Raw genomic sequence first — 22,833 nt, 5'->3', positions numbered from 1 at the left:
CCGACAAACAGGACAGAGGAAAGATACATTGATTTATTACAGAGACAGTGTAATTAGGAAGAGCTGCAGTAAGCCCCAGCACATTAGAACAGGCATAGGAACTCATAGGATAGAAGAACTAAGGCTGAAAAAATTGTTACAGAGTCTCTTTAAGGACAATAGGGTTGATGCCACGAAGGGGTGTCAAGGTATCTAAGCCCAGGTAGGCGGGTGTCAGCTTTAGCTAGTTGGAGCTCTAGTAGAAGATCACTGAGTTCTTGAAACTTTAGATTGTCTTTAGCTGTAATCCTTGGAAAACTTTGCAACCTTTTGAGTAAGGCATCTTCGATGGATTCAGAACTGCCAAAGCTGCGTTCAAGTCTGTATAATGCAGCGTTGAGACCTGTAGCAGGATTGGAAGTGTAAACTGTTTTAAGTCTCTTGACACGTTCAGCAGACTGGGGACCTAGCCACCTGATGAGTAGGTCCAGTTCCTCTGCAGCAGTGATATCTAACTCGCTGATTGTGGCCTTAAAGGTGTATTTCCAGCCTCTGTAATTTTCCGGTTTGTCATCAAACATGGTGAGGCCCGTTCTAGTGAGTTCTCTTCGAAGGATGTACTTGGCAAACTGTGACATGTCTGTGTTTTCAGACTTTGGGTATACAACTGCAGGCAGAACAGGGTTGGTTGTAATGGCAGGTACAGTGATGTTGAGTGACTTGGGAACATAAGATGGTGCCAAGGCATTTAACACCGGAGCTGGTGTACAATCCAAGGGTGTGTTGGTTTGTAGCTGTAAATTAGTGGGTTGGTTAGTAGGTGACAGGTTGATGGGATAGTGAGGTGGAAGGCATTTTCTATCCGTACGTGTTTCTGTCATTTCAGTAGGAGCAGAAAATGTAGAAAGAACGCCTTGGTTAAGTGCTTTGGCTGCTATGACAGAGCTATGGAGTTTTGACGAGGTCTGTGATGAAATTGATGCATAGGATTTAACAGAGTGATTGCTACCGACATCTCTTTCATTGTCACTTACAGCTTCCTCTAAGACTCTTAGGGCTCGATTCACAAAGCAGTGCTACCCCAGTTAGAGACTTTAGGCATGATAACCATTGCACCACGCTGGTGAAAAGCCAGTTTAGGCGTGATAAGTTTAGGTGTGATAAGTTTAGGTGTGATAAGTTTAGGCATGCTAAGTTTAGATAAGTGTAGATAGCGTGCAAAGTCCTGCACGCAAAGCAGCGCCATTAAACTCTATGCGAAGTGCACAAGACTTTGCTAGCGCAAAACTTTTGATCAGCTGTGCATTGCGGTGCTAACGCAGTTGGTGCTTAAACTTATCATGCCTAAACCTATCACACCTAAACTTATCACACCTAAACATATCATGCCTAAACTGAGTTTAGGCGTGATAAGGGGCTTTTCACCAGGGTGCTAACTGTTAGCACCGCTTTGTGACTCAGGCCCTTAGTCTTGCCACGTCTTTGGCATGCTCACATTGCTTTTCCAAAACTTCCATCTGTGCATTTTTCCATGCAGCCTCAGCTTCCATCTCTGTCTTCTTCTGTGCAGCTAAAGCTTCCATCTCTGCCTTCTTCTGTGCAGCTAAAGGTTCCATCTCTGCCTTCTTCTGTGCAGCCTCAGCTTCCATCTGTGCCTTCTTCTGTGCAGCCTCAGCTTCCATCTGTGCCTTCTTCTGTGCAGCCTCAGCTTCCATCTGTGCCTTCTTCTGTGCAGCCTCAGCTTCCATCTGTGCCTTCTCTTGGGCGAAGGCTGCCTGGATTTTAGAAGCTTCAGCATCAGCGTGGGCTTTGATGAGTTGTTGGCTGAGAGTGGAAGATGTCGATCTTAAAGATTTGGAAGATCGTGTGGATTTTGAAGATCATGTGGAGCGCTTAGAAGTTGTGGAGAGATGGGATCTGGATTCATAGAGACGTGCAATTTTTACATTTGTTTTTGCCCTTGTTTGCATTACTAAATCATCTCTCTCAAAATTGAGCTCATTCAATTCCCTTAGTTCTTGTAAGGAATTTTCTGTGTTGTACCGCTTTAAGAGATCAGCATATTTGTCAGACAGTCTTTGGTAGTTCTCATAAGCAGTATTCAATTGCTTAACAGCACCCTCTAGGTGCAATACCTCATGAGTTGGTTGAGACAGAGCTGACATACATTTAATTGTCTTAGACTTAGACCATAAGTGGCTGATGTTACATAGAGATGGGAAGTTCGGATCTTTTCAATGATCCGGATGATTCGAATCGGATCATTGAAGAGATCCGGATCTTTGATCCGAATCTCGGATCATTTTACTACCGGAAGCATTCGGGGGTGAAATGACTAGCAGGACAGGTCTGTGGACAAGAGAAGGAGAGGGGGGTGGACACACAGAGAAGGGGAGAAGATGGACAGAGGGCAGGGAGTGGACAGAGAAGGGACGAGCAGAGAGCAGAAATGTTTGCACGTAATACCCACATGCTGAAGTCATATGCTTTACATATATTTCACCTATATGCTCATCTGTACACTTTGAAAGAAAAGGTCGCACAGTGAAAGAAACCATTCCCAGAAGTAAAGTGCAGCTGTTTAGAGCGAGTGCAGGAGGATCATATTACGCTGCAATCACAGTGCCTGCAAAGTTACTGAGCTGTGCTGAGCTGAGCCAAAAGCTTCCCATGTGTTCACTGTGCACAACTAGGAACAGACAGCCTGTAATGAGCAGCACGTTATAGCCAGTATGTGTGCTCTACACATATCTGGCAGTGGCACCGATGTCCTCTCTACCTGTCCCTGCAAGGCTGGCTCCCCTGAGTCCCCTCCAACAGAGCGATCCATCTCTGCTCTGCTTCCAGGACCCCGCTGCTACCCGCTGAGAGGGGGCGTGTCGCTCCTGGCCCCGCCCTTTTTGCGATCCGAATCACTCATTTTGATGATTCGGATGATCGACTCATAAAATAGATTCGGATCAAAGATCCGAATCGTTCATGATCCGGACAACACTAATTGTTACACAGCAGCTCCTCCTTGTCAGCCTCATAGTTCTTTTGAACTTTCCAAGTTGGTTTCACTGGATGTTTTAGTTTTATGTGGCTTTGAGGATCTGTGTCCTGAGCTGTAAGAAGTTCAGGCTCTTGCTGTGCATTAGGGTCTTCAGCTTGTACATTGCTTTGCTGGTGCATTGTGATGTCAGGCAGAGGGTAGAGTCACAAGGTGGTGTTTGCATAGAAATGTATCAATCTTCTGGCTCAGGGAGCAGGTTTCCTAGGCAACCAGTGGGAGGGGGAGCAAGAGTCCAGTTTAGCAATGGTTTTGCAAAGTTAACTTTGAATGCATATAGAACTTAGATTCACTTTCAGGCAGAATTAATGCAGTCTATTCTATGAGCACATTAAGTGACGGTTGCATGAACAGTTTCTTCATTAATCTATGCAGAAAGCTGATTAATCTTATGCTGAGATTTGCTTGCTGGCTGGAGTATGCAGGCTTTGCACATATATTCTGCTATATTCCAGTGTCCATATACATCTCACAACACATGCAAGCTGGCTAGAATCCTCTAAAAGATGTTTAGCTGATCTTTTAAGATCCTTTCACAGATTTTTTGACTATTCTGCCTCTCCAGTCTAAGCACTACAATGTGATCTCTGTAACTCACGGTTGTGTTGAGATATGTGTAATCGCAGCCTTAGGTAGATTGGGGGACAGTGACTTGATCCAAACGACACCTTGAAGATCGTGAAGAAGTTTATTCAAACTGTGCAGATCATACACCGATGAACAAATGGATAGGTCAAAAAATCATAGTGTGAGCAGCTAGCAGAAGCATGTAGCTGAGATGCAGGGTTGAAGCTAGAATGAGCTAGAATGAGCAGTAATGGGAGGAGACAAGGAGATCAGAGGAGGGTAAGGGAAGAGAGAGGAGACACACTTGAAAAAGGCAAACTATGCATGTGTAACATGACCCCTCAGGTACTTCCTCAAGTGTCCAGTGTGCTCCAAAAGCTCTATGGAAAATGAGTCAGCACTATACAAATAACTAATAATAAATTTAACAACATGATTACTATACATGGGAAAAAAAACATGTACAAGAGTCTTACCTTGTTGAAAGATTTTTTGCTTCTCCTCTGCACTTAGATTAGGAAGGTCACTATAACCATAGTACAGTTGATTTCTACTTGAAGTGTTAGAAACCATTTGAACTGGGATTAAATCAAAAGTTGGGTCCAGCTCCAAGATCAATTCATTAAGTTTCTCAATTGACTGATCAATTTCTAGTGTTGGAGAATGAAGCATGTCTTCATTCTTTATTTCCATCTCATCAGACAGTTTCTCTGCAGACATTCTATGAATACTATTATCCTGTGTGGACTCTGAAGAGGAAATTTGCTCAGGAACTCTTCTGGTAAATCCAGTGTTACACACAGGAAGAAGTATGGAAGCCTCTGGTACATTAGAAAACGAGGTTAATGAATTAGTTATACCAGTCTGGCATTCATTGTCAGGAGAGAAATTGTATTGATGGGAAACTACCATTTGCTGGTGATGCACCCAGTTCAGAGTTGAATAATTCTGTCCATGCGAAAGAGAATGAGATAATGGTGTCTGATTTTGCGTTTGTTCACTATTACATGGCTTATTATATATTTGGTCTGTGCTCATACTCAATTCAGGAGTGATAGCATGGTCTCCAGTGTTACTATAACAACCATCAGACAACAATGAATTCTGATTGCTTTTGTGGTAGCTTAAGTGTCCAAGGTATCCAAACTCTTGCCCTTCAGATGATGACAAAGTACCTAAGCTGTCAACACTATGTAAATCTTGATTTGGCATTTCATCACCTAAAATATCAGTTTCTCTCTCACTAAACCTTAGGCTTGCATTTTTGTGAATTTGCACTGTAACTCCACGGTATGTCCCACTTTGTTTATTTTTTACATCTGTCATATCCTCTTCTAAGCACTTTGGGGCATCAGCTTCAAAACTAGCAAGTAGCTGATCCAGTTCTGCCTTTTCTTTAGAACTTATACCTCATCTGATTTTTGATTCAGAAGTGTCAACAGTATTTTTCTAATAGATTCACCAGTATATCCATATTCTCTGTTGAAAAATAGGATGGAGTCTCTGTCTTCCAAGTGGCTTTTCGATGGAATCCCACAATCCGTAATTGTATGTGTATCTGAAGGTACTCTTTTCCTAAGTCTGGATGAAATGCATATGAACTTGTCCATAAGGCACTGTGAAGGAAAAAAATTAAAAGTAAGTTAATATTTGTATCTTCAATTCTTTATTCTCTTCCCTACCCATAGCTGGTGTACGTAAACAGCACACTTTACCTGTTACACTTTTGGTAACAAGAACATTTCTACAGGTTAATTTATTTAGTTTCAGCTTATGTGTTGCAGTACAACATGGCCCTAATGCAATTATCTTTTCTCACATTAAATGTTTTCTCATTTTATCTGCAAAATGCATTTTCAACATCTACCAAATAAAAAAGCAAAAATAGGCAAGATGATTGATATCAAACTAAAAGTGTTACCATAAAACATCATTCTCCATCTTCTCCAATTGGCTCTTATTTGGTACATCTGCCGCACAAAGGAAGTTGCAGGGCATGTTGGGTTTTCTTTTTTTCTTGTTTTCTTTCCCCTCAGACATAGCTAATGCAGCCTGATTGGCTGACGCCTCTTTCCCTCCCATTTTGACCTCCTACACCTCTGTTCCTCTCCGAGTAACCAATATTTTTCATGCTGAGACAATGCACTTTCTAATGCAGAACGGGGTGGGAGTGTCTGAAGATGGGGAGGAGGGCGGGCAATGATACACAGACAGCGTAAGGGAGGAAATGATCTCAGGATTGGCTTCAAGATAGACACAGCCAAAATGGAAAATCCTAAGAAAGTTTTTCTCTTTTTTTATTATAGAAGAATCACTAAAATCAAAATGTGGATAGTGCAATACATATGTTATGCATATTTATATACTTATATATGTGGGTTTTTTTCTGAGATAGTATGGCTGTCAGCTCCTCTTTAAGTGAATTTGGGGCAACCTGATTTGAGCTCTTTTTTTGGTTTCAAAATTTTTATTGAACATTTATTTTTTTAAACAACCTTTATTAAACAAGCAAATAAAATATTAATAAAAATACAGATGAGCAGCAGCAGAACAACAGTTTATCACCTCATAGTACCGGTATCAAACAAGATGCATAAAACAGTGACCATACAATACCGTACTAAAGAAGGAACATAAAAATAACATATCAGCTAGGAACAACAGTGGACCCAACCCACATACAGGAGATGGCACTTTGTCATAAATATGAGATCAAATATGAGAGAGACCAATAAACTAGTATGCCATCAACTTCACTCATACAGAACCCCCAAGAAGTCTATCAAGTATAAGAGTGAAATCGGGTAACCCAGGAGTATCAAACCAACCAGCCCAAATCTTCTCACATTCGTTAGTGGCCCCTCTATGGGCATAAACTAGTTTCTCAGGCTTCAGGTATAGTTGCTCTGTTTAATCCAAGTATCCACAGAAAGGGGGGGGGGGGATTATTCCAGTTTATTAATATAAGCTTTCTTGCTTGAAACAGCAAACAATGAACCCTAACCTGCAGATGCTCTGGTATAGTCAAACCTGAGAATAATCCAAGAATACAAAACTGTACCATTCTATGGCTCGTCTGATGAGAGACCTTATCCACAATATCCAAGACAGCGTTTCAATATCTATATAGTTAGGGACTATGCCAGAGCATACACAGTAAATCTCCATGATCCCTACAACATCTGGCACCAGGGGTGTAACAATAGACCCTGCAAAGGATGCAGCTGCAAGGGGGCCCAGAAGCCACAGGGGTCCCTGTCCTGAGAGACTGACAACTAAGGGCAAGGAGAGGTAAAACTTTCTGCTCTCTGCACAGTTGTTCTAATGACTGCATCTGTTCAGCCACTGATAAGGAATCATAGAAAGTTTTTCAGACAAAGATTTTTAGACAGTCCCCAGTCCAGTGTCTGTATGTGTGAAAACATGCATGTTTTGTTACAGAAGCTATTGTAATTGATAGAGAAAATGCATGAAGTGCTTCACTGCAGTCTGTTTTTATCTACATGGGGAAAATACATTCAAGTGGGCACTGGCTAATTGATTAACATTGTTTCTCAGTTAACCTGTGCAGACAGGGGCCCCATCCAAAGTTTCACATGGGGGCCCAGTGATTTCTAGTTACACCCCTGTCTGGCACAAATCGGATCTGGCCTCCTATGCATAGCATACAACCTTTTAGGCGTTAAAGGACTCCTATACAGAATATTTAGTTGGGACAATTTGTGAGAAGCATTGGTAGAGACTAGTGGAAAATTTTGAAGGATATCTGACCACTCTTCAGTCGGCAACCCCCCCCCCCCCCCCCCTCAAGTCTTGCATCCACTTTTCAGAGGGAATTTCTTCAGGAACCAACCAAGTAGCAGGGCGTAGCAAAAGTAGATGGAAAGAGAATGACATTGATTACATATCGCATGAGTTATCTGAATATATTGGTATTGCAACAGCGGAGAGTTATGCACTTGCATCAATGTCAGTATATCCACAAGAGGGCGTATTGAATCACTAAGCCTAAGAAATGCCTAAGAAATGTAAATTCAGCTAGTGCTAGTTCAGGAAAAAGTTTATTACCATGAAGGGGGGTGTAACTTGAAATACCATCAATCTCCTGCATTACTCTAATCCTGTCCCAAATCTTTTGCATAAGTATAGGGGTTGGAGCCTTGAACCCCCATGAACCACAAACCCCAGCCTCCAAAGCTGTTTTATTGAACATTTCAAAAACAACAATGTTTTAAAAGCATACATAAGGAATACCTGAAATTATCCCACTCAGGGGAGGCAACAATGCACAGAAATAAGGCACAATGAGGGCTCCAGCACGTTAGCATCTTGTACTGGAGCAACCTGAGCCAATTACAGTAATATGTACAAACAACAAAACAAACACAAATAGGGGTGGGTGAAGGTTTCTTGGTCGGTAGTCAGCAATGCCACCAACCTACATTCCTGAAAAATTACTAAAGGAGTGTGGATGAGAGGACAGGGAAGATCTTTCTGACCACCCTAGGTACCCACCCTGGACCCAAGGGAGGAGAAATAGCTAAGGAGAGAGAAGAAGAAAGTATAGAAGAGGGGGTGGGACAGTACAGTAAAAGAGAGGGGGGGGGAGGAGAAAAGTCCATAAGAGCAATGTAAACTCAATATATAGTAAACTAGCTGGTGCCCCAGCATATACCTGGCTAGTGTTGGCTCTGCCCACTTTTTTTTAACCCTAACACACAATTAATCAATTACTCAATGACCTAGTTTGAGAGCTTTGCAGTGTTTGGCATCAATAATTTGCATTAAAATGAAATACATCTAATTGGCTGTAATTGACTCCTTTTCCTGAATTTGAACCCTAGTCACCCAATGGCCAACTGTACCAGGTGTGAGACTTGTGCCATTAACAGTGCAACAATGGTGGCAATTAAATATTTTTCCCTAAAAATCAATAGATTAATTATGATTGGTGTTTGTAGGCTCCACCCACTTTTCTGAATATTACTCCTAGTCAACCACTAACCAACTGTGCAACGTTTGAGAACCATACCATTACTATGGTAAGGATGGCTGCAGTTTACATTTTCCCAGTGAAATTTGTATTTGTCTCTGCTCACTGATGACCCGGCATTGCCCAGTTGTGTATTTGGCTGGTGTTGGCTATGGCCCCTTTTCTAACCCTAACACACAATTACTTAATTACCAAGTTTGTGAGCTTTGCGGTCTTTGCCATCAACAATTTGCCTTGATATGAAACAAATCTGATTGGCTGTTTTTGGCTCCACTACCTTTTCTGAATTTGAACCCCAGTCACCCAAAGACCAACTGTACCAGGTTTGAGGCTTGTGCCATTAACAGTGCAAGAATGGTAGCAATTAGATACTTCCCTTGAAAATCAATAGGTGAATTTTGACTGGCTTTTGTAGGTTCCACGCACTTTTCTGAATATTAATCCCAGTCACCCAGTGACCAACTGTGCAAAGTTTGAGAACCCTACCATTAACAGTGTAAGAATGGGTGCTCTTTACATTTTCCCAGTGAAATGTGGATGTGTCTCCGCCCACTTTTTTGTTATGGGAATAAAAGGTATCCTATATGTTATTCCAGGTAGTGTACTATGTGTGTGCCAAATTTCATTCAAAACAGTTTAGCCATTTTTGTGTGATTGAGTAACAAACATCCAAACTTCCGAACTTTCCCATTTATACTATTAGTAGGATTTATACAGTGGGATGCAAAAGTTTGGGCAACGTTGTGATTTTCCTGTATAAATCGTTGGTTGTTATGATAAAAAATGTAAGTTAAATATATCATATAGGAGACACACAGTGATATTTGAGAAGTGAAATGAAGTTTACTGAATTTACAGATATTGTGCAATAATTGTTTAAACAAAATTAGGCAGGTGCATACTGTCACAGACCGCAAGGCCGGTCTGCGGATGGGGTCAATCGATTAGCGTCAGAAATCCTCTCACACGGTCATTTTGTTTATCACGAAGGGTAACCCGAGTTCGCAATTTGATGAACTGACTCGTGAAGGGAGCGTTTGGATGCCAACGGATTCACCTCACACATACAATTCAAAGATCTGCCACCAAGCGAGTTACACAGCCCCCTTGTAACGATCGGTGTAACACAGAGAGGATCTGATTACCGGTGATCTGCAGTATCACCGAGAATACAGATATATACCCGATTATTGATGATCTGCAGTATCACCGATAATCAGATATATCTCTAACCTTTGGACACCTGAGTAATATGAGTGTTTGGTGCAACAGTAATACTTTGAGGAGGGCCCCCGTAAAGGGGGTACAAGGCAGTATGGGATACTGCCCAAAGAACAGGCTCCTTCCAAGGCCTGAAGCTCCCCAAGGGGAGGAGACAGGCTGAGAGAGGGAAGGACCAGAGTGTGAGTGACACCAATGGTGGAGTGTCACTGACAGATCTGTGAACTCTCTCTAAACAGAGGAGATAGTTCTCGAGGTCGGACTAGCCAGGTCGGCAACAGACAGACAGATAAGGTACAAAGACAGAAGGCTGATTCGGTATCCAAGACAGGCAAGGTTTGGCAACGTGATATCAGATATGCGTGGTACCGAATCAGAAAGCAGAGGGATGGTCAGGAAAGCAGAAGGTCATAACAGATAATATACAATGCCTAGTCTCGGTGTGAGCTCCGTGATCATCAACACCCTGGAACTAGTCTGAAGAATAACAGAATGATAATACAAGTCCCTAATCTGGGTGTGAGGTCCGTGATCGTCAACACCCTGGAACTAGTCTGACGTATAACAGGTTGGTAACACAAGTCCCTAAACTGGGTGTGAGGTCCTTGATCATCAACACCCTGGAACTAGTCTGAAGTATAACAGATTTGATAACACAAGTCCCTAATCTGGGTGTGAGGTACTTGATCATCAACACCCTGGAACTAGTCTGAAGTATAACAGGTATATAACAGAGATATAACAGATAATCTGACAAAAGGTCCGAGTGCTTGCACGTAGTGATCGCAACGGCAGACAACCAGAGAATGACTAGCACCCAGTATATATAGCAAAGCGCTCTCCAGCGCCTCCCCTAAGTGCTGGACCAATGGGAACTGGTTGAATTGTCAGCTGACCGGCTTGGTCAGCTGACTCGCTTCTGGCTGTCATAAAAGTTCTGCCTCTCTGCGTGCGTCCTTCTGAACCTGTGTGGACTATCAGTCCCAGCCACACCAGACATGTGTTGCAAATCACCCTCCATGCTGGACGCGGAAACCGCCGCACCGCTATCAAGGCATGCGGCGGTTCCTCCGCGTTCGGCTATGTTACTGGATGTAGGCCTATGCGTGCAAACCGCCGCGTAGGACGCGGAATCAGCCGCCCCGTTCTGAGTACACGCGGCGGCTTTTCCGCGTTTCCTCACAGTACCCCGCCCCCCCTGAGGAGTGGACTCCGGACAGCTCCTACCCGGTTTCTTAGGATGTAGGGCGTGAAATTCCTTCTTTAATTCATCCGCATGCATGCGGCAATCAGGTACCCATGTTCTTTCCTCAATACCATAACCCTTCCAGTGAACCAAATACTGTACTGAGTTCTGTACAATGCGTGAATCTAAAATCTTTTTCACTTCATACTCAGGTTGGTCATCCACCATCACAGGGGGAGGAGGAGTTGAACCTACATGCACTGCTGGCTTAAGCAGGGATACATGGAACAATCTTACACCACGCATGCTGGCAGGAAGATCAATGGCATAAGTAACATTGTTGATTTTCCTGGTTACTGGGAAGGGGCCCACAAATCTGGGTCCTAACTTGGGTGAAGGCTGCTTTAAATTCAAATGACGGGTGGACACCCAGACCAAGTCTCCTGGCTGAAACTTCCACTCTATGGAACGTTTCTTGTCAGCTTGACCTTTTTGACTCTGAAAGGCCTTCTCAAGATTCTTTTTCACGTTCCCCCAAATGTTCTTAAATGACTTTTATCAAGCCTCCAAAGCTGGAAACGGAGTGAAAGCTACTGGCAGTGGGGAGAACTTAGGCAACTTTCCAGTTACCACCTGAAATGGAGAGAATCCAATGGAAGAGCTCTTTAAATTATTGTGTGCAAACTCTGCAAATGGCAAGAACTTGACCCAATCATTTTGCGCATCCGCAACATAACACCTGAGAAATTGTTCCAGTGACTGATTAATTCTCTCGGTCTGACCATTCAACTGTGGGTGGTAGCCCGATGAAAATGACAGTTCCATGCCCAATTGATGACAAAATGCCCTCCAAAATTTCGAAACAAATTGGACTCCCTGATCGGACACTACATTTTCTGGGATGCCGTGTAGCCGGAAAATGTGCATGATAAAAAGATCGGCTAACTCCTGAGCCGAGGGGAGTCCTTTCAAGGGCACGAAATGGGCCATTTTGCTGAATCTGTCGACTACCACCCAAATGACCGACATGCCTTCAGACCTCGGGAGCTCACCCACAAAATCCATGGATAAGTGGGTCCATGGTTCACTCGGGGTGGTCAAAGGCTGCAATGTTCCCACAGGTGCCAGACGGGAGGGTTTGCTTTTCGCACACACTGCACATTCGCTCACATATTCCTTGCAGTCAGTTGCCAATGAAGGCCACCAAGCACACCTAGCAACAAGGTCCTGTGCTCTGGAGGCCCCAGGATGTCCAGCATTTTTGTGGGAGTGGAACATCTGCAGTATCTGGAGACGAAACGACAATGGTACAAACATGACCCCTTCAGGCTTTCCCTCAGGAACATCCTCCTGGAAGGGACTTAAAGTCTCCATCCAGTTCTTCCAGGTCTCTGTGGCTGCCAATACCACTTTCTGTGGGATAATAGTCTCTGGGTCTGAGGGCTGTGCTGTCTCTGGCTCAAAGCATCTGGATAAAGCATCTGCTTTAATGTTTTTACTACCCGGAGTATACGTAATTACAAATCTGAATCTCGAGAAAACAGTGACCATTGAGCGTGACGGGGACTTAATCTCTTAGCTCCCTCAATGTATTCCAAATTTTTGTGATCAGTGTAAACTGTAATCGTATGTTCTGCTCCTTCTAGCCAATGACGCCATTCTTCAAAGGCCAATTTAATGGCTAGGAGCTCCCTGTTGCCTATATCGTAGTTTTTCTCTGCTGGTGAAAACCTACGAGAAAAATAGGCACACGGGTGTAATCTTCCCTGCAACCCAGATCGTTGAGACAGCACAGCCCCTACCCCAACCTCTGAGGCATCCACCTCTACAATAAAGGGATAGGATGTGTCGACGTGTCTCAAGATGGGTGCAGAACAAAACAGCTCTTTCAGAGTGGAGAAAGCAGCCAAAGCTTCTGGGGACCAGTGATTGGTATCTGCCCCTTTCCTAGTGAGACTGGTGAGGGGTGCAATGACTGTGGAGTACCCCTTTATGAACCTTCTATAGTAATTTGCGAACCCCAAGAACCTCTGGAGGGCCTTCAATCCTACTGGCTGAGGCCACTCCAGGACAGCAGAGACTTTGGCAGGGTCCATAGAAAGGCCCTAGGTGGAAATGATATACCCCAGAAAGGCGACAGATGTTACCTCAAAAATGCAGTTCTCCAATTTAGCATACAGCATGTTTTGTCTTAGCTTGTGCAACACAAATCTGACATGGGCCCTGTGCTCTGTGAGGTTAGCTGAGAAGATTAGTATATCATCTAGATATACCAGGACAAATTTACCTAAAACCTCCCTGAACACCTCATTGATGAGTTCCTAAAAGACGGCCGGGGCGTTACACAACCCGAAGGGCATTACCAGGTACTCGTAATGCCCATCGGGTGTGTTAAAGGCCGTCTTCCACTCATCGCCCTCTCTGATCCGTACCAGGTTGTATGCACCCTGCAAATCCAATTTTGAGAAAATCTTATCATTGGTGACCTGAGTAAACAAATCGTCTATCAAAGGTAATGGATAGCGATTTTTTACTGTGTTTTATTCAGACCCTGATAATCAATGCACGGTCAAAGGCCTCCATCTTTTTTCTTCACAAAAAAAGAAACCTGCTCCTGCAGGTGACCGGGAAGGGCGAATGAACCCCTTAGCTAAGTTCTCGCGGATATACTCCTGCATGGCCAATTTTTCCGGCCCAGATAAATTGTAGAGGTGACATCTAGGGGGCATACAACCAGACCGGAGATCGATGGGACAATCGAAAGGGCGATGTGGAGGAAGTTTATCGACTGATCTAGGACAAAACACGTCTGAGAACTCTGAATACTGAACTGGTACTCCCTCCACGTTAATCTTGGTCTGGCCCAAGGTTACCTTCGCCAAACAGTTATGAAAGCAATGGCACGACCAGCTCGTTAGCTGACCAGTGGCCCAATTTATCTGAGGGGAGTGGAGTTGTAACCAAGGCATGCCCAGAATGATCGTGGAGGTTACATAGTTACATATAGTTATGTGTAACACAAAAAAATGCAAATCTTCTCTATGTAACACCCCAATAGCGACTCCCACCTCTGGAGTCTGCGACAGTGGACTGTTACCCTGCAGTGGGGAGTCATCCACTGCAGTAACTTGAATCGGTGGTTTAACCGGTATGAGCGGAATACCCAATTTCTTAGCAAATTCCTAATCCATAAAATTAGCCGCTGAGCCTGAGTCAATGAAGGCTTCAGTGACTTCAGACTTATCTTCCCATGAAATAGTACAAGAAAGAAGCAAACGTTTCTCATCTAGGGGTAAAAATTGTACGCCTAGGGTATTACCCCCAACTACACCTAGGCAGTAGCGTTTCCCGATTTCTTAGGGCAGTTCTGCACTCTATGACCCCTTGCTGCACAATACAGACAGAGCTGCTCTGATATTCTGCGTTTCCGCTCCACCTGAGACAATTTGGACCGACCAATCTACATTGGCTCAGGGGGAGGTGATGCGGGGGGAGTAGGAGTTATTGGGAGCAGAGCATGGGACACCATTCTCACGTGGTTTTTACCCCGGGTCTGCCTCTGATAGCTCAGCCGACGATCTATTCTAATGGCTGATGAAATGGCCTCATCGATAGATTTGGGTTCAGGCTGACTTAACATAATATCAGAGACCTCGTCTGATAACCCTGATAAAAAACAAACAATCTAAAAGGGCAAAAGTATCCCACCTGGCCGATACCGACCATCTCCTAAATTCAGCAGCATAATCTTTAACCAGACCCTTGCCTTGACGCAAAAGTTTGAGCTTCCGCTCAGAAGTCGAGGCAATGTCTGGGTCGTCGTAAATTACAGCCATAGCTTTAAAAAATTCTTCTACAGAGGCCAGGGCTGGGTGACCGATGGGGAGACTGTATGCCCAGGTCTGGGAATCGCCAGATAATAACGTTTTGATAAATGTAACCCTTTGGGCCATAGTGCCTGAAGACTTAGGTCTTAACTCAAAGTATGATAACACTCTACTTCTAAAATTTCGGAAGTCAGATCTGTGACCAGAAAATCTTTCGGGTACAGGCATACGTATGTCTGTGCTAGGAGGAGATCGCACTTCATCCACAGCCGTCTGGAGGGTTTGTACCGATCCAGATAAGGCGTCTATTAATGTCCGGTGGCTACCCAGCACTTGGTTAATGTTATCCCCCTAAGTGGTAAGTGTGCCCAGACGGCTGATGAGTGCGTACATTTGTGTTCGGTCTGCCGTTCTGTAACGATCGGTGTAACACAGAGAGGATCTGATTACCGGTGATCTGCAGTATCACCGAGAATACAGATATATACCCGATTATTGATGATCTGCAGTATCACCGATAATCAGATATATCTCTAACCTCTGGACACCTGAGTAATATGAGTGTTTGGTGCAACAGTAATACTTTGAGGAGGGCCCCCGTAAAGGGGGTACAAGGCAGTATGGGATACTGCCCAAAGAACAGGCTCCTTCCAAGGCCTGAAGCTCCCCAAGGGGAGGAGACAGGCTGAGAGAGGGAAGGACCAGAGTGTGAGTGACACCAATGGTGGAGTGTCACTGACAGATCTGTGAACTATCTCTAAACAGAGGAGATAGTTCTCGAGGTCGGACTACCCAGGTCGGCAACAGACAGACAGATAAGGCACAAAGACAGAAGGCTGATTTGGTATCCAAGACAGGCAAGGTTTGGCAACGTGATATCAGATATGCGTGGTACCGAATCAGAAAGCAGAGGGATGGTCAGGAAAGCAGAAGGTCATAACCGATAATATACAATGCCTAGTCTCGGTGTGAGCTCCGTGATCATCAACACCCTGGAACTAGTCTGAAGAATAACAGAATGATAATACAAGTCCCTAATCTGGGTGTGAGGTCCGTGATCGTCAACACCCTGGAACTAGTCTGACGTATAACAGGTTGGTAACACAAGTCCCTAATCTGGGTGTGAGGTCCTTGATCATCAACACCCTGGAACTAGTCTGAAGTATAACAGGTATATAACAGAGATATAACAGATAATCTGACAAAAGGTCTGAGTGCTTCCATGTAGTGATCGCAACAGCAGACAACCAGAGAATGAACAGCTCCCAGTATATATAGCAAAGCGCTCTCCAGCGCCTCCCCTAAGTGCTGGACCAATGGGAACTGGTTAAATCGTCAGCTGACCGGCTTGGTCAGCTGACTCCCTTCTGGCTGTCATAAAAGTTCTGCCTCTCTGCGCGCGCGCGTCCTTCTAAACCTGTGTGGACTATCAGTCCCAGCCACACCAGACATGTGTTGCAAATCACCCTCCATGCTGGACGCGGAAACCGCCACACCGCTATCAAGGCATGCGGCGGTTCCTCCGCGTTCGGCTATGTTACTGGATGTAGGCCTATGCGTGCAAACCGCCGCGTAGGACGCGGAATCAGCCGACCCGTTCTGAGTACACGCGGCGGCTTTTCCGCGTTTCCTCACAGTACCCCGCCCCCCCTGAGGAGTGGACTCCGGACAGCTCCTACCCGATTTCTCAGGATGTAGGGCGTGAAATTCCTTTTTTAATTCATCCGCATGCATGCGGCAATCAGGTACCCATGTTCTTTCCTCAATATCATAACCCTTCAGTGAACCAAATACTGTACTGAGTTCTGTACAATGCGTGAATCTAAAATCTTTTCCACTTCATATTCAGGTTGGTCATCCACCATCACAGGGGGAGGAGGAGTGGAACCTACATGCACTGCTGGCTTAAGCAGAGATACATGGAACAATCTTACACCACGCATGCTGGCAGAAAGATCAATGGCATAAGTAACATTGTTGATTTTCCTGGTTACTGGGAAGGGGCCCACAAATCTGGGTCCTAACTTGGGTGAAGGCTGCTTTAAATTCAAATGACGGGTGGACACCCAGACCAAGTCTCCTGGCTGAAACTTCCACTCTATGGAACGTTTCTTGTCAGCTTGACCTTTTTGACTCTGAAAGGCCTTCTCAAGATTCTTTTTCACGTTCCCCCAAATGTTCTTAAATGACTTTTATCAAGCCTCCAAAGCTGGAAACGGAGTGAAAGCTACTGGCAGTGGGGAGAACTTAGGCAACTTTCCAGTTACCACCTGAAATGGAGAGAATCCAGAGGAAGAGCTCTTTAAATTATTGTGTGGAAACTCTGCAAATGGCAAGAACTTGACCCAATCATTTTGCGCATCCGCAACATAACACCTGAGAAATTGTTCCAGTGACTGATTAATTCTCTCGGTCTGACCATTCAACTGTGGGTGGTAGCCCGATGAAAATGACAGTTCCATGCCCAATTGATGACAAAATGCCCTCCAAAATTTCGAAACAAATTGGACTCCCTGATCGGACACTACATTTTCTGGGATGCCGTGTAGCCGGAAAATGTGCATGATAAAAAGATCGGCTAACTCCTGAGCCGAGGGGAGTCCTTTCAAGGGCACGAAATGGGCCATTTTGCTGAATCTGTCGACTACCACCCAAATGACCGACATGCCTTCAGACCTCGGGAGCTCACCCACAAAATCCATGGATAAGTGGGTCCATGGTTCACTCGGGGTGGTCAAAGGCTGCAATGTTCCCACAGGTGCCAGACAGGAGGGTTTGCTTTTCGCACACACTGCACATTCTCTCACATATTCCTTGCAGTCAGTTGCCAATGAAGGCCACCAAGCACACCTAGCAACAAGGTCCTGTGCTCTGGAGGCCCCAGGATGTCCAGCATTTTTGTGGGAGTGGAACATCTGCAGTATCTGGAGACGAAACGGCAATGGTACAAACATGACCCCTTCAGGCTTTCCCTCAGGAACATCCTGCTGGAAGGGACTTAAAGTCTCCATCCGGTTCTTCCAGGTCTCTGTGGCTGCCAATACCACTTTCTGTGGGATAATAGTCTCTGGGTCTGAGGGCTGTGCTGTCTCTGGCTCAAAGCATCTGGATAAAGCATCTGCTTTAATGTTTTTACTACCCGGAGTATACGTAATTACAAATCTGAATCTCGAGAAAACAGTGACCATTGAGCGTGACGGGGACTTAATCTCTTAGCCCCCTCAATGTATTCCAAATTTTTGTGATCAGTGTAAACTATAATCGTATGTTCTGCTCCTTCTAGCCAATGACGCCATTCTTCAAAGGCCAATTTAATGGCTAGGAGCTCCCTGTTGCCTATATCGTAGTTTTTCTCTGCTGGTGAAAACCTACGAGAAAAATAGGCACACGGGTGTAATCTTCCCTGCAACCCAGATCGTTGAGACAGCACAGCCCCTACCCCAACCTCTGAGGCATCCACCTCTACAATAAAGGGATAGGATGTGTCGATGTGTCTCAAGATGGGTGCAGAACAAAACAGCTCTTTCAGAGTGGAGAAAGCAGCCAAAGCTTCTGGGGACCAGTGATTGGTATCTGCCCCTTTCCTAGTGAGACTGGTGAGGGGTGCAATGACTGTGGAGTACCCCTTTATGAACCTTCTATAGTAATTTGCGAACCCCAAGAACCTCTGGAGGGCCTTCAATCCTACTGGCTGAGGCCACTCCAGGACAGCAGAGACTTTGGCAGGGTCCATAGAAAGGCCCTAGGTGGAAATGATATACCCCAGAAAGGCGACAGATGTTACCTCAAAAATGCAGTTCTCCAATTTAGCATACAGCATGTTTTGTCTTAGCTTGTGCAACACAAATCTGACATGGGCCCTGTGCTCTGTGAGGTTAGCTGAGAAGATTAGTATATCATCTAGATATACCAGGACAAATTTACCTAAAACCTCCCTGAACACCTCATTGATGAGTTCCTAAAAGACGGCCGGGGCGTTACACAACCCGAAGGGCATCACCAGGTACTCGTAATGCCCATCGGGTGTGTTAAAGGCCGTCTTCCACTCATCGCCCTCTCTGATCCGTACCAGGTTGTATGCACCCCGCAAATCCAATTTTGAGAAAATCTTATCATTGGTGACCTGAGTAAACAAATCGTCTATCAAAGGTAATGGATAGCGATTTTTTACTGTGATTTTATTCAGACCCCGATAATCAATGCACGGTCGAAGGCCTCCATCTTTTTTCTTCACAAAAAAAGAAACCTGCTCCTGCAGGTGACCGGGAAGGGCGAATGAACCCCTTAGCTAAGTTCTCGCGGATATACTCCTGCATGGCCAATTTTTCCGGCCCAGATAAATTGTAGAGGTGACATCTAGGGGGCATACAACCAGACCGGAGATCGATGGGACAATCGAAAGGGCGATGTGGAGGAAGTTTATCGGCTGATCTAGGACAAAACACATCTGAGAACTCTGAATACTGAACTGGTACGCTCTCCACGTGAATCTTGGTCTGGCCCAAGGTTACCTTCGCCAAACAGTTATGAAAGCAATGGCACGACCAGCTCGTTAGCTGACCAGTGGCCCAATTTATCTGAGGGGAGTGGAGTTGTAACCAAGGCATGCCCAGAATGATCGTGGAGGTTGTCATGTGTAACACAAAAAAATGCAAATCTTCTCGATGTAACACCCCAATAGCGACTCCCACCTCTGGAGTCTGCGACAGTGGACTGTTACCCTGCAGTGGGGAGTCATCCACTGCAGTAACTTGAATCGGTGGTTTAACCGGTTTGAGCGGAATACCCAATTTCTTAGCAAATTCGTAATCCATAAAATTAGCCGCTGAGCCTGAGTCAATGAAGGCTTCAGTGACTTCAGACTTATCTTCCCATGAAATAGTACAAGGAAGAAGCAAACGTTTCTCATCTAGGGGTAAAAATTGTACGCCTAGGGTATTACCCCCAACTACACCTAGGCAGTAGCGTTTCCCGATTTCTTATTCCTATTCTAATGGCTGATGAAATGGCCTCATCGATAGATTTGGGTTCAGGCTGACTTAACATAAGATCAGAGACCTCGTCTGATAACCCTGATAAAAAACAAACAAACAATCTAAAAGGGCAAAAGTATCCCACCTGGCCGATACCGACGCAAAAGTTTGAGCTTCCGCTCAGAAGTCGAGGCAATGTCTGGGTCGTCGTAAATTACAGCCATAGCTTTAAAAAATTCTTCTACAGAGGCCAGGGCTGGGTGACCGATGGGGAGACTGTATGCCCAGGTCTGGGAATCGCCAGATAATAACGTTTTGATAAATGTAACCCTTTGGGCCATAGTGCCTGAAGACTTAGGTCTTAACTCAAAGTATGATAACACTCTACTTCTAAAATTTCGGAAGTCAGATCTGTGACCAGAAAATCTTTCGGGTACAGGCATACGTATGTCTGTGTTAGGAGGAGATCGCACTTCATCCACAGCCGTCTGGAGGGTTTGTACCGATCCAGATAAGGCGTCTATTAATGTCCGGTGGCTACCCAGCACTTGGTTAATGTTATCCCCCTAAGTGGTAAGTGTGCCCAGATGGCTGATGAGTGCGTACATTTGTGTTTGGTCTGCCGTTCTGTAACGATCGGTGTAACACAGAGAGGATCTGATTACCGGTGATCTGCAGTATCACCGAGAATACAGATATATACCCGATTATTGATGATCTGCAGTATCACCGATAATCAGATATATCTCTAACCTCTGGACACCTGAGTAATATGAGTGTTTGGTGCAACAGTAATACTTTAAGGAGGGCCCCCGTAAAGGGGGTACAAGGCAGTATGGGATACTGCCCAAAGAACAGGCTCCTTCCAAGGCCTGAAGCTCCCCAAGGGGAGGAGACAGGCTGAGAGAGGGAAGGACCAGAGTGTGAGTGACACCAATGGTGGAGTGTCACTGACAGATCTGTGAACTATCTCTAAACAGAGGAGATAGTTCTCGAAGTCGGACTAGCCAAGTCGGCAACAGACAGACAGATAAGGTACAAAGACAGAAGGCTGATTCGGTATCCAAGACAGGCAGGGTTTGACAACGTGATATCAGATATGCATGATACCGAATCAGAAAGCAGAGGGATGGTCAGGAAAGCAGAAGGTCATAACAGATAATATACAATGCCTAGTCTCGGTGTGAGCTCCGGGATCATCAACACCCTGGAACTAGTCTGAAGAATAACAAAATGATAATACAAGTCCCTAATCTGGGTGTGAGGTCCGTGATCGTCAACACCCTGGAACTAGTCTGAAGTATAACAGATTTGATAACACAAGTCCCTAATCTGGGTGTGAGGTCCTTGATCATCAACACCCTGGAACTAGTCTGAAGTATAACAGGTATATAACAGAGATATAACAGATAATCTGACAAAAGGTCTGAGTGCTTCCACGTAGTGATCGCAACGGCAGACAACCAGAGAATGACCAGCACCCAGTATATATAGCAAAGCGCTCTCCAGCGCCTCCCCTAAGTGCTGGACCAATGGGAACTGGTTGAATCGTCAGCTGACCGGCTTGGTCAGCTGACTCCCTTCTGGCTGTCATAAAAGTTCTGCCTCTCTGCGCGCACGCATCCTTCTGAACCTGTGTGGACTATCAGTCCCAGCCACACCAGACATGTGTTGCAAATCACCCTCCGTGCTGGACGCGGAAACCGCCGCACCGCTATCAAGGCATGCGGCGGTTCCTCCGCGTTCGGCCATGTTACTGGATGTAGGCCTATGCGTGCAAACCGCTGCGTAGGACGCGGAATCAGCCGCCCCGTTCTGAGTACACGCGGCGGCTTTTCCGTGTTTCCTCACACCCCTACTGTAATTATACTACGACTTCGAGAACGCTCTATTAACTCTTAGCAGTATGCAGGAACCTGGGTCAGATCGTTAAATCTGGGCCGGGTTCTTGCATACGGGTTATAAAGGCACACTTCTATTAAACACAGGGTAGCGATTTCAGGAGAATGGGTACGATTGTGTATGTTCAGCAACAGGTCATAACCGCTAAACGATTTTTAAAATGTTTAATAACAAAATGCATTACATACAGTTATATACACCAATTAACATATACACACAGAGCTTAAAAATAAAAGGGAATAAAATCAGAAAATTCTTACTTAGTTATGGCTGATAGTCCATTTGGAGAATGAAGAAACAGAGTCCAGTTTAAAAGTAGGCATTAAGGTGAAGAGTCCTTGAACCCTGCATGCGTTGGTCCTCCTTTGAGCGCATGCCTGGACTTTCTTGGTCAATGAAATTTGGAGAACTGGGCAGGTTTGGTCCCGCCCCACTTTTATAGGACCTGAGTTTTGGGGCTGTCACTACCTGGAAAGTAGGTGTGTTTAAGGCAGGGTTATCTCCTGGCAGCAAGGTTGCCACCTCCAGACTCAGAGCAAGAAATGTACCAATTATTAATAATCTGTGCAACGCCGCCCCAGATTGGCGCATCGCCAATCCGAGACTATATTCATAAGCGGCCTGCGACCCTGTATTAAACGAGGCTATACATGCCTATTCTATTGCATTCGCTCTACGCAGGCCGGATAAAGCCGTTTCTCTACCGATTCCTGATAGCCCGAAAATTGCAATTCAGGTGAATGATAGAACTGATTTCTAGGTATCAGGAAATGTCATTTTTGTCTTGCTGTGCCAAACCTATTTTGAATTATTAATAAATTAAAGTTCTCTTTGTTTGAGTCTATGAGCTTGGAGGGAACTTTTATCTCAGCCAGTTTGAGCTAGTTTCTGGGACATGGGCTGTGTAGCCAAATGGCTCTGCCCAGGGAGTCAGCCATGTGTGACATTCTTTTCTGACCTGACACAGGATGTGGGGGGTGAGGGGCTGTTGCTCTCAGTAAGAAGAGCAAAAGAAAGGTATTTGTGTTATTCTACACAGGACTGACAGTAATTGTGCAGGACCATACGAAAATCGTTGGCGATTGCGCACGACTTTCCGTAATGTTCGCCACATCTCTCCCCAACCAGTCGGC

General features: G+C 45.0%; 1 protein-coding gene across 4 annotated transcripts in view; it reads right to left on the bottom strand.

The window, feature by feature from the left end:
* Positions 1 to 22,833, bottom strand: part of LOC137518508 (tensin-3-like) — an 841,402-nt gene that overhangs the window by 755,460 nt on the left and 63,109 nt on the right. For all 4 annotated transcript variants that reach the window (XM_068236462.1, XM_068236464.1, XM_068236463.1 and 1 more), the window contains exon 2: positions 4,075 to 5,214. In XM_068236462.1, coding sequence (XP_068092563.1) covers positions 4,075 to 4,924 — 850 coding nt within the window. In that variant the 5' untranslated portion in view covers positions 4,925 to 5,214. The remainder of the gene's footprint in view (positions 1 to 4,074; positions 5,215 to 22,833) is intronic.

This window comes from Hyperolius riggenbachi, chromosome 5 (assembly GCF_040937935.1).
Source record: "Hyperolius riggenbachi isolate aHypRig1 chromosome 5, aHypRig1.pri, whole genome shotgun sequence".
NCBI classification, from domain to species: Eukaryota; Metazoa; Chordata; class Amphibia; order Anura; family Hyperoliidae; genus Hyperolius; species Hyperolius riggenbachi.
This window is presented reverse-complemented; position numbering and strand designations above follow the sequence as displayed.